Here is a 15,282-nt window from a genome sequence, read left to right on the forward strand (position 1 = left end):
GTATTCAAGCCTAATGGTAAGTATCATTTTTTTGTTTGTTTTATGTCCTTGCACAGATGTTTAGAAACCCCTGTTGCCAATGGCTGTATCTATTTTCAATAAGACACCAAGGGCAGGATTTTCCTCCCGTGTCAGGAAACCTACAATGGGGCCGTTTCCAGGTTCTCACACGAGCCAGCAGGGGAAGCTGCCACAACCCACACTTTTCACCAAGTCCAGCTGCCAAAGAGCTAGAAGCGGGTTGGGCAGCCCGTTAGCTGGTGTGAAAAAGGAGGCAGGACTGGAGAAGTGTGGGTCCCATTCAAACACTTCCTGGGAGCTGTTTCTGCGGCTGCCGTTTTCTGGAGAAAATGGATGCACCATTGAGCTGAAAAGAGAGACTGAGGCTGGCACCCGGGGTACGGCTGCTCCTCGCATCTCCAACGATGACATGGAGGCAGTGCGGGAGAGGAGGGAGGTTGTCTTTCCAGAGGATGGCAGGAGGTGGTCACTCAGCCAAACAAAGTTGACATAGCGGCAGGTTGCTGAGGCCATCAGCAGCAGCAGTGTGGTCAGGAGGAATTGAGTCCAGTGTCAAAGAAGGCTCTGTCACCTTATTCACTCTGGCATGGTGAGTGCAATGCCAAACCTTGGTGACAAGCCTCTGGCTATTCCGCATCCAGCTGTTGCTCCCGCTGTGGAGCCTGAGCATGTATGCTACTCTTGGACATGCGTGTGATGTGTGCCTAGGGCACTTGCAGATCCTTCATAAAGGCTCAGAGCCACAGTGCTGCTGAGGACTGGCCAGCACTAATAAGCTTCTTATATCAGTGAGCCTCTGGCATTGGTCAGAGAAACCAGCAGTGCCTTATCTCTCTCTCTAACTTTTATCTGTGTGGGAGAAAAGGGAGCATAATGCCAGGGAAAGAGCTCTAACTAGAGGAGGAGTGCCCCATCTCTGCATAATGACTGCCATGAAAGGGTGCACACTGCACCCCCTCCTCCCCCCACACCGGGAGCAATCAGGGAAAGAGAGATGAGAATAGCTAGCAGGAAGGGTGAAAAGATACTGCAGTCTGTAGATGAAGTGGGTGGAGTGCATTCATCACTATCCAACAGCATGCCAAAGACTTAGCTTCAAAGGAGAGCCCCAGGACTGCAGAGGCTTCTGCTTACAGAGGCTTGTTTTCACAATCTCTTCTTGCGTCTCCTGCAGGTTCTGACAATGAGAAGAAATGACAAGGTCCTGCAACGATACCAGGACAATTGCAGGAAACAGACAGCAAAGTAAACACCAGTACATCTTATAAGTGCACCCTGCACCCTCCACCAGCACAGATACACTCACATCAGTTGGTCCTCACGTGCATATAGGCACTGGGTGAAGTACAAGTCATGTGTGAGCAGGAGGAGGCGAGAGGCAGTTTTGCGGCACCCCCCTCAGAGGAGGAAAAACAGACACAGCCCTGCTCAGTTGGGCACAGATGCAGGGCTTTGAGAGTCACAAGGAAGGAAACTCTACTTAGACCAACGGCAATTGATGTGCACCCACATGTCAGAGCTCCATGAGGCAAAGTAGGGTCATGGGCCGAGAATGGAGCTCATGTCCCTTCAGCTCATGTGCGCCATCATGCCTCAGGGCTTTGAGCTCAAATCTTCCATTGAAAGAGTGGCCATCCTCATGGAGATCCATATGTGGCAACACTCTGAGCGTATGCAGCAACTTACTAATGTCTACAGAATGCATGCCATGCTCTGTAACATGGACTGCTCAGTGATGATGATAACATAGATGTTTGAAATGGATGCCAATTGCCCCTTCCAGCGATCTCAAGCACCAGCCTAGGGCTGAGGCAGTGACTCTCATGGAGGCCATTATCATCCTCATTAGCCCCTCTGACTGAGGAACCATCTATGCAGCAGGGCCCTGCAATAGAGGTTGCCCTGCATTGTCAACAGTGCAGCAGTCAATTAGACAACGGCCACGTGTATCTCAGCTGCGAGCAGAAACACATAAGTAGGCTGCCTCCAACTCACTTGAGACTGCAAGGGGAGCACTGTGTAGAAGTGGCCAACAGCGGAGGCCATCATATTGGGGAAAGCACCAAATGGGTCACTGGGGTTTGCCTCACCTGTAAATGTGCACTTTTTCACTTTTGGACACAATGTAAATTTGGACACTTGACTTCAGATGTGTGATCTTCCATTCTTAATGGCAAAACTTGAAAAAGAGGGACGAGGGTAGTGAAGGGAAGCAAAGATCTTTGGCAGAGGACAGTGCAACCTCTGAAAATATGTACGTTCTTCATTGGTGGTAAGAGTGGATCCATTTGTCTAAAATGGGAGTGATCTCACAAGCAACTCAAAGTGAGTTCCAGAGCATGTCATCCTCCTGGGTTAGAAGGACTCAGCTAAAATGTTCCTAGATCAGATGAACACTGATGTTGATGGTAACCCAGCCACCTTCTTATATAGCCAAGCACCTCTCTGTTCTGCATCTTCCTGCTCCTCTTCATCAACTTCCTCCTCCCTCAACAAGCTGTGTTGATCCAGAGTTTCACCCCCTTCAAGTTCCACTCCCTTCCGGAGGGCCATACTATGGAGAGTTCAGCAAATCACCACAGTGAGCAAGACACTTCCACAAGCGTATTGCAGGTTTCCACAAGCGTATTGCAGATTGCCACCAGGCCTATCTAGGAACCAGAAGTGCATCTTCAGAAGCCAAAATGCCTGCTGGAGGGTGGTCTTGTGAACAGATGATTTTGGTTGTAGCAACTCTGTGGCTCCCTCTTGAGGTCATGAAAAGAGGAAAGTAGTATCTCTTCAAAGGATAATCCTTATGCCCTAGAATCCATCCATGTAGTTTGGTGATTTTGGGGAAGGGGGGGGGGGGGGGGGGGGGGGGCGCAAGTGGGGGTGGGGGGTAGCAGAATGAAAAGCTGCAGCATCCTGGACTGGAGGAGGATGAAGGGACCCATGGCAGTTGCGAGGAAACTAAGCGCATACAAGAGTGGGAAGTCCTTGTTTGGTTCATAGACCAATTGGATGTTGAGGGAGGGGAATCCCTTTCTGTTGATGAGCGTCACTGGGTGGTCAGTCGGTGCCATCAATGATGCCTTGCACCTGGGGAAGTCCAGAAATGGAGCCAAAACCCACTGCCTTTTGTGCCTGTGAGACTTCACCTGCCTGAAATTATATGTACTTCCCAGCTCTCACAAAAAAGGCATGAGCAATCTGCCAGGCTTACTTGTATGTAGTGTTTGCGAGACGCCAGCCAAAGGTGAAGAAAGTCACAGTGACTTTGATGGCTACAGCAGGGCATGGCAAGTAGTGTTGTGAAGTGTGAGGTCTTCTGCCAAGATGGCACAAGTCTTGGTGATCATCTAGCTGGGGTGGCACACTTTCCTTCAGTACTGGTTCTCAGACATGTCCAGAAAGCTCTGTCTTTAGCAGTAGATTCTGTGCTGAGGGTATGGCCTCTATTGCCTTCCTTGCTCTCATCCCTCCCCTCTGTCCTCCTCATGCTCAGGGGCTCTGCTTTTGCTGCTGAAGATATTCATCCCCATTGTCACTGGACCAAATATCTGAGAATTATAATCCCATCACCAGCTGCTGCCTTTCTTGCGCTCAGCTGAGCTCCCAATAATGTCTGCAATCACTCTCCTCTTATGCTCCCGCAATATCAGGAGGGTCACAACTCCCTGCACTGTCCGAGCATGTTCAGGCCAATCTTCCCGCAACCTCTACACACTCGATGGCATCTGTGTTCCTTTTATGGGCCAACCTATGTTCATGGTGCACCTATGACTGGTTCTCCCGCTCTATTGTCACCTCCATGTACCTGGTTTGACTCTGAACCAGGTTGCAACCTGTGTGCCCCCACCAAAACCCCAAACTGGCCCTTAATGAGCTGACCATGAACTTGTTAATGAGATAATTGGCCTCATTCTCGATTCGGCCAGGATCCAGGGCCCACATTTCTGCGTTCTCAGGAAACTCACTGGAGCCAGAAACAACAACAATAAACCAGCATGCTAGCTGGCACCACTATTTTCAGTATTTGCCCCCCCACCCCCCCATCAAGCTCTAAAGGTCTTGCCCCAGGAGAGGTCTTGGTTTAAAAAGCCAGCATATGTAGTCATTTGGAAGCTCCATAATCTAACTAGTTCCATTAGTATGGCCTATTATAGATTTAGTCTTGTGCAAAGACAGAGGTTTAATTAGTAACCTTGTAGTAAAAGGGATTTTAAATGTTTCTGTAGGTCTGTAAATGGGGATAGTTTAGTGAAAGTAAACTCAATCCCAGTAGAGCCAGAGACAGGTGTAATTATAATTGGGAATAAGGCAATGGCAGAAGCATTAAACAAATACTTTGGGGCTGGATTTTAGCTTGGGGGCAGTAAACAGGAGAGCATTCCCAAATTGCCCCAGCAAAACAGTCACTGTGTTCTTGGCCAGGATTTTCCCTTCAGCGATTTGGGGGCGGGGCCCGCTCGCCGATGGGAAAATGACGCGGGATGATGTCGGGAGGAATCCCTGACGTCATCCCAGACCCTTTAAATTTTTAGGAAGGCGGGCGGACAGCGAAATCAGCTGTTCACCCACCGACCTGTCAATGGCCAATTGAGGCCATTGCCAGGCTAATTAAAGTAATTAAAGACCTGCCCAGCCAACCTCCTGGCGGGCAGGCCAGGAGCCCCAGCAGGCTCTAGATTATTCATGAAACTTCATCCACTGGCAGGATGAACTTTCATGTCCGTTTTGTTATAAAGTAACAAAGTTTATGTGTTTTTTATTAACATGTCCCGTCTCGACATTGTCACATGAGAGGAACGTGTTAATAATGTTTTAATGTTTCTATTTTTACACTTAACTTACCTGTAACGAATCTCCCTGAGACAACACTTTGCCTCAGGGAGAAGTGCGCTCTTTTGCACGCATGCATGAAAGAACGCACTTTGACAGATGGGGAATCTTTCCCCTCCCCCACCGCATAGGAAGCACATAGCCTTAATTGGCCTGTCCATTTAAAATGGCGGCAGGCCCCGCTTCAGTGGTGGGGGTCAGCAGCCAGCCAGGCTGGCTACCTGCTGCCAAGCCGGTGGGGCCCGCATGCCATCCGAGGGAAAAATTCTGCCCCTTGATTGGGTTGACTCCCTAATTATCATGGAGCCAGATTCCCTGCCCAATTAAAGCAGTAGGCCAGTTATCAAAGCTATAGGATCAATCATGAGCATGAGAGGAGCAGCAGGCTGCAATAAAGAGTAAGCACTGAGAGGGTGTTTCAAGTACGAAGGCACCCTCTCATCAACTTTAAAATAAATAAAATGGAAAATGCGGCTAGGCCACACCATGGTAGTAGGGGGGAGGATTGGCGTGCAAGGAGATGTGGCTTGATCTCCAATCCAGCAGGCAGAGAGGACCTGTAGTAGGCCTAATCTGGAGTGTTGGCACCTCCAGCCTATTGATGGGTGCCTGCCTCCATGCAGTTAAACTTCCTCCCCACAGAATCGGGAAACCGGAGACCAACTGGAAAATTAGTCAGCCTCCTTCAGTTGCACTTAGCAAGATCCTTAATGAGTGTAATCGGCTGCCCATAAAATGGTCAGTGCCAGGAACTGATGTCGGGAAATTAGCACACCAGCCAGCGCAGGTATTTTTAGGGCCTGTCCACCTCTGTTCCCGAACTCGGCAGGGCCAGGAATTCTGCCATTTACTTTCTCACAAGACATAGAAGACATTAAAAAATCCGTAAATAACGGGGAACCGAGACTCCAACATGATTGAGGAACTTAGAAAACTCAGTTCAGTGAAATAAATAGTACTGGAGAAATTAACTAAATGGTGACAAATCCCTTGGATCAGACAGTTGGTAACCTAGGGTTTCACAAGAGGCAGGTGCAGTGATGGTGGATGTATTGGTTTTAATATTCCAGAACTCCTCACATTCTAGAACAGTTCCCAAGGAAGGCAGCAAACATGACACCATTACTTTAAAAAGGAGAAAGAGGGAAAACAGAGAGCTACAGGCCAATTAGCCTAACATGACTTGTAAGAAAAATGCTTGAATTTACTATTGGGGACATGGTGAGAGTGCACTTAGAAAATCAAAATAGGATTATACAGAGTCAATGTGAATTTATGAAAGGGAAATCACATTTAACTAATCTATAGAGTTTTTTGAGGATGTAAATATTAAGATAGATAAAAGGGAACCGGTGGACATAATAAATTTGAATTTTCAAAAAGCATTTGAAAGGGTGTCACACAGGAGGTTATTAAACAAAATTAGGACTCATGGTATTTGAAGTGATACACTAGCATGGATTGAAATGGAAATAAAACAGATTTGGAAATAAATAGAATATTTTGGGGTTGGCAAGCTGAGACTGGTTTGGTACCGCAATGATCAGGACTTGGGCCTCAGCTATTTACAATCTACAGTAATGGCTTAGTGTTACATTATTATAGTATTCGTAAAGAGCTAGGAACTAATTGTTGTGAGAACGTACATTCAGGGTGCCACATTTACTCCTACACTGCAGTCAGCTGCCAAGCAACAATGTACCAGTCCACCAGCCACATGGAGAGCAGTAAGAAATGCACTGATAAAGCCCTAGCTTTTTGAGTCTAGAACTATGATTATTTCAAACTTCAAAGAATCAGAAGGAATAATACTTAGACGAGGAAGCTGAGTGTGACCCCAGAATGAAAAAATCACAGTAAAAACTGGGAAATAAGAATACTGGTCCAAACTGGTCTTGTATACCTTAAAATGGAACACCAGTGAAAACTGGGAAATAAGAGTACTGGTCCAAACTGTTTTCTTTTTCCTTCTGCTGGCAATGCAAGTTTGGTGGGAAAGTAAGTGGTGAGTACACAGGAAACTGCAGAGGAATATGGTCAAGTTGGGCAAGACATGGCAGATGAAATACAATGTGGTAAAATGTGAAGATATCCACTTTGATAGGAAAAATAAAAAAGCAGAATATTTTTTGAATTGTGAGAGACTAGGAAACGTTTGCATTCAGAGGGATCTGGTGTCCTTGTACATGAATCACAGAAAGTTAAAATGCAGGTACAGCAAGGAATTTGTAAGGCAAATGGAATGTTAGCTTTCTATTAGAAAGGGATTGAATTATAAGAGTAAGGAAACCTTACTTTAACTATACAGGGCATTGGTGAACTTGCACCTGGAATACTATGTGTAGTTTTAGTCTCCTTATCTAAGGAAGGACTTACCTTAAAGGGAGTTCACGAGACTGGTTTTTATTACTGTCATATGAGGAGAGATTGAATAGATTCCACCTATATTCCCTGGAGTTTGAAAATATGAGGGGTGATCTGATTGAAACATAAAATTCCTAAGGGACTTGACAGGATGAATACTGAGAAAAAATTTTCCCTGGCTAGCAAATCTAGAACACAGGGTCACAGTCTCAGAATAAGGAAATGGCCATTTAGAACTGAGATGAGGAGAAATTTCTTCACTCACAGGGTTGTGAATCTTTGGATTTCTCTGCCTCAGAGAGCTGTGGATGCTCAGTTTTGAGTATATTCAGGACAGAGTTTGATTGATTTTTGGGTACATGTGAATTAAGAGATATGGGGATATTGCGGGAAGGCGGGGTCAAGGTAGGAGACCAACCATGATCTTATTGGATTGTGGGGGGAGGCTCATAGGGTGAAATAGCCTACTCCTGCTTCTATTTCTTATGTTCTTATTTCTAGGAAGTTTACATAACAAGCCAGCAAAATGCAACACCATGCCAGAAGGGGGGACCAATGCACACTACACTCAATGATTTTGGAATGGAAAAATGGATACCAGACACTAAACAAAGAAGAATATTATTGAGTCTTGGGCTTAGTGTTGGCAATCCCACTTCTAGGGTAGAAGGTGCAGGGGTTCAAATGCCACTTTAGACAGTCCTGGTGAGTGATGACTGGGGTTCCAGCTTTGAATTCCAGGATGACATCCAGTAAATAATGCACATCCAATAGTTGTGGGTAGTTCTGCCTCATTGTATGGGTTGTGAGAGCCCAAAAATGGAGAACTAACCACCATATCTACTGGTATAAAGATCATTATGGCCATGGTGCATTCACATCACAGCTGTTTTGTAGCATTTCTGCCAGCATTTTACATACAATAAGGGTATTGTATTATAAGACCAGTTGACAGTTAGATCCTACAGTTTGAAATTAGACTACTCAGTAAATTTTCACGATCTATTTTCTTGAGCTCAAAATAAAGATTGCTGTTCTGTGTCTCCCTGATATATTTCTTTGGGGAAAAATTTCCTCTCTGCATTGTTATGGAACGAGTTTATGATTTTCTTACACATAGCTCAAAATGGAAATTGGACTTTTCATTTTATTCCTTTGTACTGTTCTTTAATTATTCATGAGTTTGTGTGGTTTCATTCTCCTTTAATGACTTTTTGGCCTAGATCTTCCGGTCAGTGTTGATGCTGGCTCATTGACGTTGCCCGCCAAGGTATCTCGACATGACCCTTTTGCCATTTCTCAGCCAGGACTTCTGCTCCTGACTGAAGCATTGATGGGTCAGCGCAGATAATCACAGGGAAGATCGTTGAGCACAAGAAAAGACTGACGAAGAGAGGACGTAACCCCTTTTCAGGCCAGTAGCTGCTGTATTCAGATAAATTTTTAAAGTTCTCAGGTCATTCAGTAAATGACTGATTTAGTGAATGGATGAGTGGGTGAACGGATGGGCTGAATTTTACGTGTCGCCGGCGGGTGTGTTTCCTGTGTTGGGAGAGTGGGGGGATCATGTAAAATAGGGTGGGCTCCCATCTCACCACATTTCCACCCATCCCCGAGCTCACCACCTCATAATCCGGTTTCGGGGGGTGGGGGGGGGGGGGGGGGGGGGGGGACAGTGGCGGAGATAGGTGGGCACCAAAATCTGCAGTCCAACTGTCATATTTAAATGAATAATTAAAGTGTTAATTAGGCTTGTTATCCAGCCAATTGACCCTGATAATACGCTTCCCATTTGGCATGGGAAGCAGGGCTGGAGCAGGGAGCTTGATTTTTAACTTAAATGTTTAAAGGGCAGGAGGGAAGTATGGGGATGCTATTAGGGGGCTGCCTTTTGCCAATCATGGGGTGGCCCCCTCCTTAGGTTAAACACCCCTTTCCTTCCTACCCGCTCTCTCCCTTAAACCCACCCCATCCCCTCTGTCGCCCCTTTCCCTAAGCTACCCAAAGGCCAGGATATTGAGGTCGGCAAGCTGGGGGGTGGGGCCCAATTGCCGAAGTGTAAAATGATGCGTGAAGATGTCAGGCAGAACCCCCGATGTCACCCCGCGTCATTTCAATTTTCAGGTCGGCAGGGGTGCAGCCGAATCGGCTGTGCGCCTACCGGCCATTTAAAAACTAATGCAAGTACTTAACGGACTGCCCATCCAACCTTCAGGGCAGGTCGGGAGTCCTGGTGGGCTTCAGAAAAAGCATGAAACCTCATCCATAGGCGGGATGAGGTTTCATGAAGGTTTTTAAAAATTTTAAAGAAGCTTGAATAAAAGTGTCAGACATGTCCCAACTCATGTGATGGTTGGACACGTCAGGGAAATTTTATGTTTGTGCATTGACCATTTTTGAATTTGGTGCCGATCTCCCTCAGCCAGCACTTAGCCTCAGGGAGATGAGTGTGCTCTTTCACGTGCATGCACGAAAAAGTGCACTCCCGGCTTAGGGAAGCGCATAGCCCTTCTTGGCAGGCCTTAATTGGCCCACCCATGTAAAATGGCAACGCGCCCCAATCAGGGGCACCAATCAGAGGCGCGCCTGCATGCACCCGCTCCTGCGCTTTCCCCCCGATGGGGGGAACATTCTTCCCAAACCCTCCCAGATAAAGACCCCAGGTTTACCTGCTCCAGGAATCCATAAGCCTTGATCTTCTTTTCCTTCTGTAGTCCTGGCAGCAGCCACAGACACCTTCCTGGGACTGCCAGGACAGAATCGAATTGGCCGGCAGCTCCAGAAGGCAGGACTTCTGCCCCAGTGAAGGGCGGAAATCCCACTTGGCCCTCAATAGTCCACCCCACAGCGCTTTAAGGTTGTGGTGCGAGTTGGCATAGAGCCAACGTTTCCAGAGGGGTGGGTGGGGGCAGGGGGTGGGGAGCATGCCATCTGACTTCCTCCCTCACCCCATATTACTCAGCTTGATGAGTGGGATAATTGTGCGAGCTCTAGGTTTTAGAATTGGGCTAATATCCGACCACTCCACTGTACGAGCACTTTGAAGGGAGACCAGTACCATTGATTGGGTAGAAACTATTTTTGATTTTAAAGCTTAGCATAGAAATTTGTGGACTACATTTATGGCATTGTGAACACAAATGAGGTGTTAAAATCTTAGTAAAACAAAGATGCTAGAGAGATCAGAGCAGGCCCTGTGGATCAGGTAGCATGCACAATTCATAAAACTTTGATTATTATTGTGTTTCTCAGTCTTGGGCTTAGTCTAGTCTCATTATCAGAAGGTTGTGCTTTTCCATTTATTTTGTCTTCACCCCAGTTTTGGTTCTTAAGAGCCCTGAAAATTTCTTGTGTTTGTTCAGACTCAATAGCCTTGTGTGGCTCATATTGCAAAACCGCTTCTTGACACTTGGTGCTTTGAAATTTGCTTCATGTACACTAAGAAGGCGATCTCTTGAGTACATTTCAGATTACAGACACATTTCATAGATAACAACAGAAGCTATACTTCTCAAAGCAGCTCATTGGCTGTGAAGAGCTTTAAGATGTCCTGGTTGTGAAGGTGGCTATGGTGTATAAAATTTTTAAATCAATGGCAACAAAAATAAAAGAGATGCATGTTCAAGTTTGCATTTGAATGGTTGTTTAAAAGACAGAATTGCACATTTACTTTTCTGGCCATGGGTCTTCCACAATGGATCATTAACATGTTTCAACGTGTTGCTAAAGAAGGCGTTTATAAATCTGGAGATTTTGATTCTTAATTTACAAGTTTCATGGGCATTCCTCTTAGGTGAAAATTATAATTTTAAAGTCTCCTGTTGCAACAGGAACACATTCTTCCTCTGGCTTTTAGTTTGTTTTAATTTCATGCAATGAGAGAGCACAACTTTGCTCTCCTAACTATGAACTGTGCAGAGCGATTGTATATTTTGCAAGTATGCATTTTCAGCAGGATAGGATCAGTGCTACTTGGCACAGAAAACTTACATGCATTATAGCATCCCTGCCCCCTTCAACTGGAGATTAATGCAAATCTGCATTGTTGCCAGTCATGAGAAATATTAGGTCAACATACATCAGGGAACAATTGTTTCTAGCGTCGTTAGGAATAAACACAATTCTGCCTAATAGTCGGATTAAGATTCAAAAAGGAAAAGGCCACCGTTTTCAGAGATTATTGTCGTAATTGATGTTCTAAAACAGGCAATGTTGAGGAAGATCTTCAGTTGACAAAAGTTTTGTTGCAATAAACTTCTAAAACAGACTGTTTATTCTGTTTCTATTTCTTTGAAAGCAATAATTCATTGTATTCTGAACACATTAACATTTTCTTTGCTCTTCAACATTTTGATAGTATTTTCAAACATTCAGATTTTAAATTCTCACATTATAGTGTTTCTATAATTAACAGGTCTGAACTCTAAACAGTCTTAGGGTGTCAATGTGAGAAGGGAATACATAACTGGATCTAAGGACATGGGCTTAGCAGTTATTTTACATGGTTCTCACAAGCACTGACACTCCAAAGGTGCACAATAAGGCTTTCAATCAGCTTTAAAAATGGTAATATTTATAAAAACATAGAATTTTTATTTGTTTTATTTGCCATCAAGTGTTAGCATTTTATTTTCCTTTCTACATGATACAAAAGTTGTAAGAACTTTGGAACTCATTGTGTGTTGGGATGTTGCATGCACAGAAGTGCATACGCACTGCTCTACATGCATTCTGACTGGCTTTGGATCAGGTAAATAATTATTAGGTGGCCCCACAATTTGACTGTACGTTGTAATACAAGCTATTGATAATTTTCACTGCTGAACATTAGTATACAGTGATTCTCATTGACAATGATAAAAAAATCATAACCCTGACAAAAATGTGTGCAAATAATGAAAAATATACTGTTTAAATACAAAAACAGAAATATTTAACATATGAGTACAATCATGCTTATTTTTTTATAAAAAACTCAAAATAATAGAAGTTGATCTATTTTACAAATAATTTCAGATAGTGTTAAAACAGAAAGGATCTTACCAGCCCTGAAGCAAAGAAGACAGCCAGTAGTGACAAACAGGCTCCCATCACAATCAGAAGCAAGAAAACAATCAAAGGATGCTGCTGGCTCATGCAGTAATACGACTCATACAGCCAGTCGGTTGACTTTTGTTTGACAGGGGCATCATCAGTTCTATTAAGCAAATATCTTCTTCTCCTCATTGTGTCTTGCCACATAGAAATCCGCAATTATGCTTTTAAACTCTCAATTAACTGGTACACAGTCAGCAAGGTGCAGCCGAGGGAGCGCACTTAAATTGTATCGCTGAAGCAACATGTTGAGCTGTGATGAAATAAATGCAGACTGCAAGCTAGACCGGTGTGCAGAGCAGAGGGTGCACTCATCTCAATCGAAGCGCATCATCCTAAAGAACTATTTCCCCTCTAATAATTGATGTCAAACATCAATAGCAAGTGGCTTTCAATGGATGGAAAGCTTCATGAAAGACATTTAGTTCCTGTTTTCTTTTGTGATCAATCCCTCATTTATCTGCAAAAGAAAAGCTAAAAAAAAAATCTACAATTAGTTAACTCATTACTGCATCACATGTAGCTACATGCAAGGAAAAACTAAATTAGATCATGAACCTAATGGACCTTGGAGAGATTTATTCCAAGCCGGTAGAATAATCAAAATGTAATCCTACAAAATGAATAGCAGTTCTGTGTTTTCCCTCCAGTATTTTCAGAATTTATCAGCAAAATCTGAAACAACCACGGATATACATAATACATCACACACAAAAACTTATGTAGTGCAGGTTGCATGTGTATAATAAAAGAACCATATGACATCTGCACAGGAGAAATATTACTTATAACAGGGAATTGTGTGTCATTTCCACAGCTGCTGTAAGAAGCTCAGTAAATAGCAACTCATCCATCAACAACACAGCTTGTTGTGCTTTAAAATACTCAATCTTCCGCTACTGGGGGAATACAACTTTGCACATTTACAGGATACATGTATTGGGGATCTAAAAGACAAACACACTAGCTGCACCATTTGAGATGAGTAATCTGTCAAATTTCACTTAATTACATTTATTGCATTTATTATAGTGCAGTTGAAGTGCTTTCTTTTAAATGGTTCAAATAGATTTTTTTGGTTTGATTATATTGATTCTCATGTTTGTGTTTCATGGAAATCCACAAGGTAGTTTTGTCTGAAGGCAGTTATGCTGCATTAACTTTTCAGAATTCTACCAGCCAGGAATGTAAAACCCATAGTTACAGTTGTGTATGGGATGGAAAGATGAAGAAATTTGAAGATTCTAAGGCTTTAAAGAGTCAGGAAGTACTGCTTGGAGAATTTGCCTTATTTTTGCATTAGATATTGTATTATTAATGACCTTGCATTTTTCTCTCTTGTATTTCTCTGTTTACTCCTCTTTTTCTGATGGCAGTGACTCAGTTGGGTGTAGAATACTAAGAGGTGTCAGTTGCCATCTCATCTAGGTAGCCATTCTTCAGTCCAAACAGCAGATGTTGATAGCCATTAATCATGGGCCTTCACTGCTAAATGAGATGTTTTTTACTCCTCTGTGAGTATCCACACAGTTGGAGTTACTGGATAACGATTAAGAATAAGGGAGCAGATAATTTTCCTACTCCAGGCAGTTTGCATGGATGAAGCACACTCCCAGGACAGGTCCACCCAATGGCTGGAACTTATACCTGAAAATTAAGGAGGAAACAGGATGCAGACCTCTCAGCTCTTGGTCACCAGCATTGGACTTTTTGGAAGCTGCCGTAAAATCATTTGAAGGGCAAGAGGTGGGGAGGTAGGCTTTTAACAAGGTCTGTCACTTTCTGACAAAACCTTCATCCTGTCCTTGGGACTTTCACAAGCCCTCTATTTGGTCCAATGGCAAGCCTTGGCACATGATCTCTTTAGGTGCCCTAGTGGGTCCTGGGATGAACAAACCAATGCAGAACACTGGAAACACTCATTAGGCTCTTAGCACTGGACTGCTTCTAGTTCAGGTATAAGCCTAATACTGCTGGGAACTTCTCTGAAAATCCTAATGAGACCCAAATGGCAGAGCTCTGGCATATTGGGTCACTGTTCTTTTTTACCCTGGGCAACGCTGATATCCCAAGTATGATGAAGAAAAATTCCACCCTTTCTTTACTACAGCTTTTTGACATCAGACAGTATATTTCTCTCAAGTTGGTTTCGCTGGTACTGCTCTATAACTAGCTGCATGAAAGCTTTGCCCAGAAGCAATTTTTGGGTGCCTTGAACCAGAATCATGCTTTGGTGGGAACAAAATCTCTGCACCATAACTTACTGAATGATCTAGACACAGCTTGGATACAAAGGCAGCGCACTACAGACACAGGCAGGGAGGGAACCGGAAGTATGTGCATTTCTGGAGCCTTGAAGACTGCAGCAACCATAAAGAAGCAGGCGCAATGTAAATGTTTTGTCAAAAATAGAAAGATTTGAACTTCAGTATTTATAGAATCAGGATATTTATTTTAGCTTCTGATAAATGCTGACAAGTTTTTAAATCCATTCATGTTAGTAAGAAACTGTAACATGCATATCTCTGGATTTCATATTTATCCCTATAGGTGTATTTGTGCTGGTATACCAAGGCTGGGATTGCAGAAGCATCCCAAGCAAGAATCTGGGTGATTCTGCCTTAATTGGAAGGAAGTGGCAAAAGGGCAGCACTGTGGTACCGAGCAGTAAGTCTAAGTACAGAGAAAGCAGATGTGGGTATAAAAAGTTATGGCACGGGAATAGGAGGAGGACTCCAGTTTAATAATGAAACTTTCCCTTCCAGTCAAGGTGGAGCAGTTGCATGCCTTGGGGAGGAAGGATTTTTTGTGCTGTGGTAGAAGAACAGTTGTTAGTGACCTTTAGCTGAGAGAAAATCAGTGTGCAGAACCATCTGACACTAATTTGCATGTAGTTTGCTTTGCTGTGCCATCTTCAGAGACAGTCAGATGCAGATACCAGAAAAGTCAGAGAAGAGGTTTGAGTGCAGTGCTCTCCAG

At 44.0% G+C, this 15,282-nt stretch overlaps 1 protein-coding gene across 1 annotated transcript in view; it reads right to left on the bottom strand.

Annotated features, from left to right (window-relative positions):
- LOC121276246 (adenylate cyclase type 2-like) overlaps positions 1 to 12,450 on the bottom strand; it is a 504,535-nt gene extending 492,085 nt beyond the window's left edge. Inside the window, exon 1 of the mRNA XM_041184445.1 lies at positions 12,253 to 12,450. Coding sequence (XP_041040379.1) covers positions 12,253 to 12,450 — 198 coding nt within the window. The remainder of the gene's footprint in view (positions 1 to 12,252) is intronic.
- Between the last annotated feature and the right edge of the window lie 2,832 nt (positions 12,451 to 15,282).

The sequence above is a fragment of the Carcharodon carcharias genome, chromosome 3 (assembly GCF_017639515.1).
Source record: "Carcharodon carcharias isolate sCarCar2 chromosome 3, sCarCar2.pri, whole genome shotgun sequence".
Classification (NCBI taxonomy): domain Eukaryota; kingdom Metazoa; phylum Chordata; class Chondrichthyes; order Lamniformes; family Lamnidae; genus Carcharodon; species Carcharodon carcharias.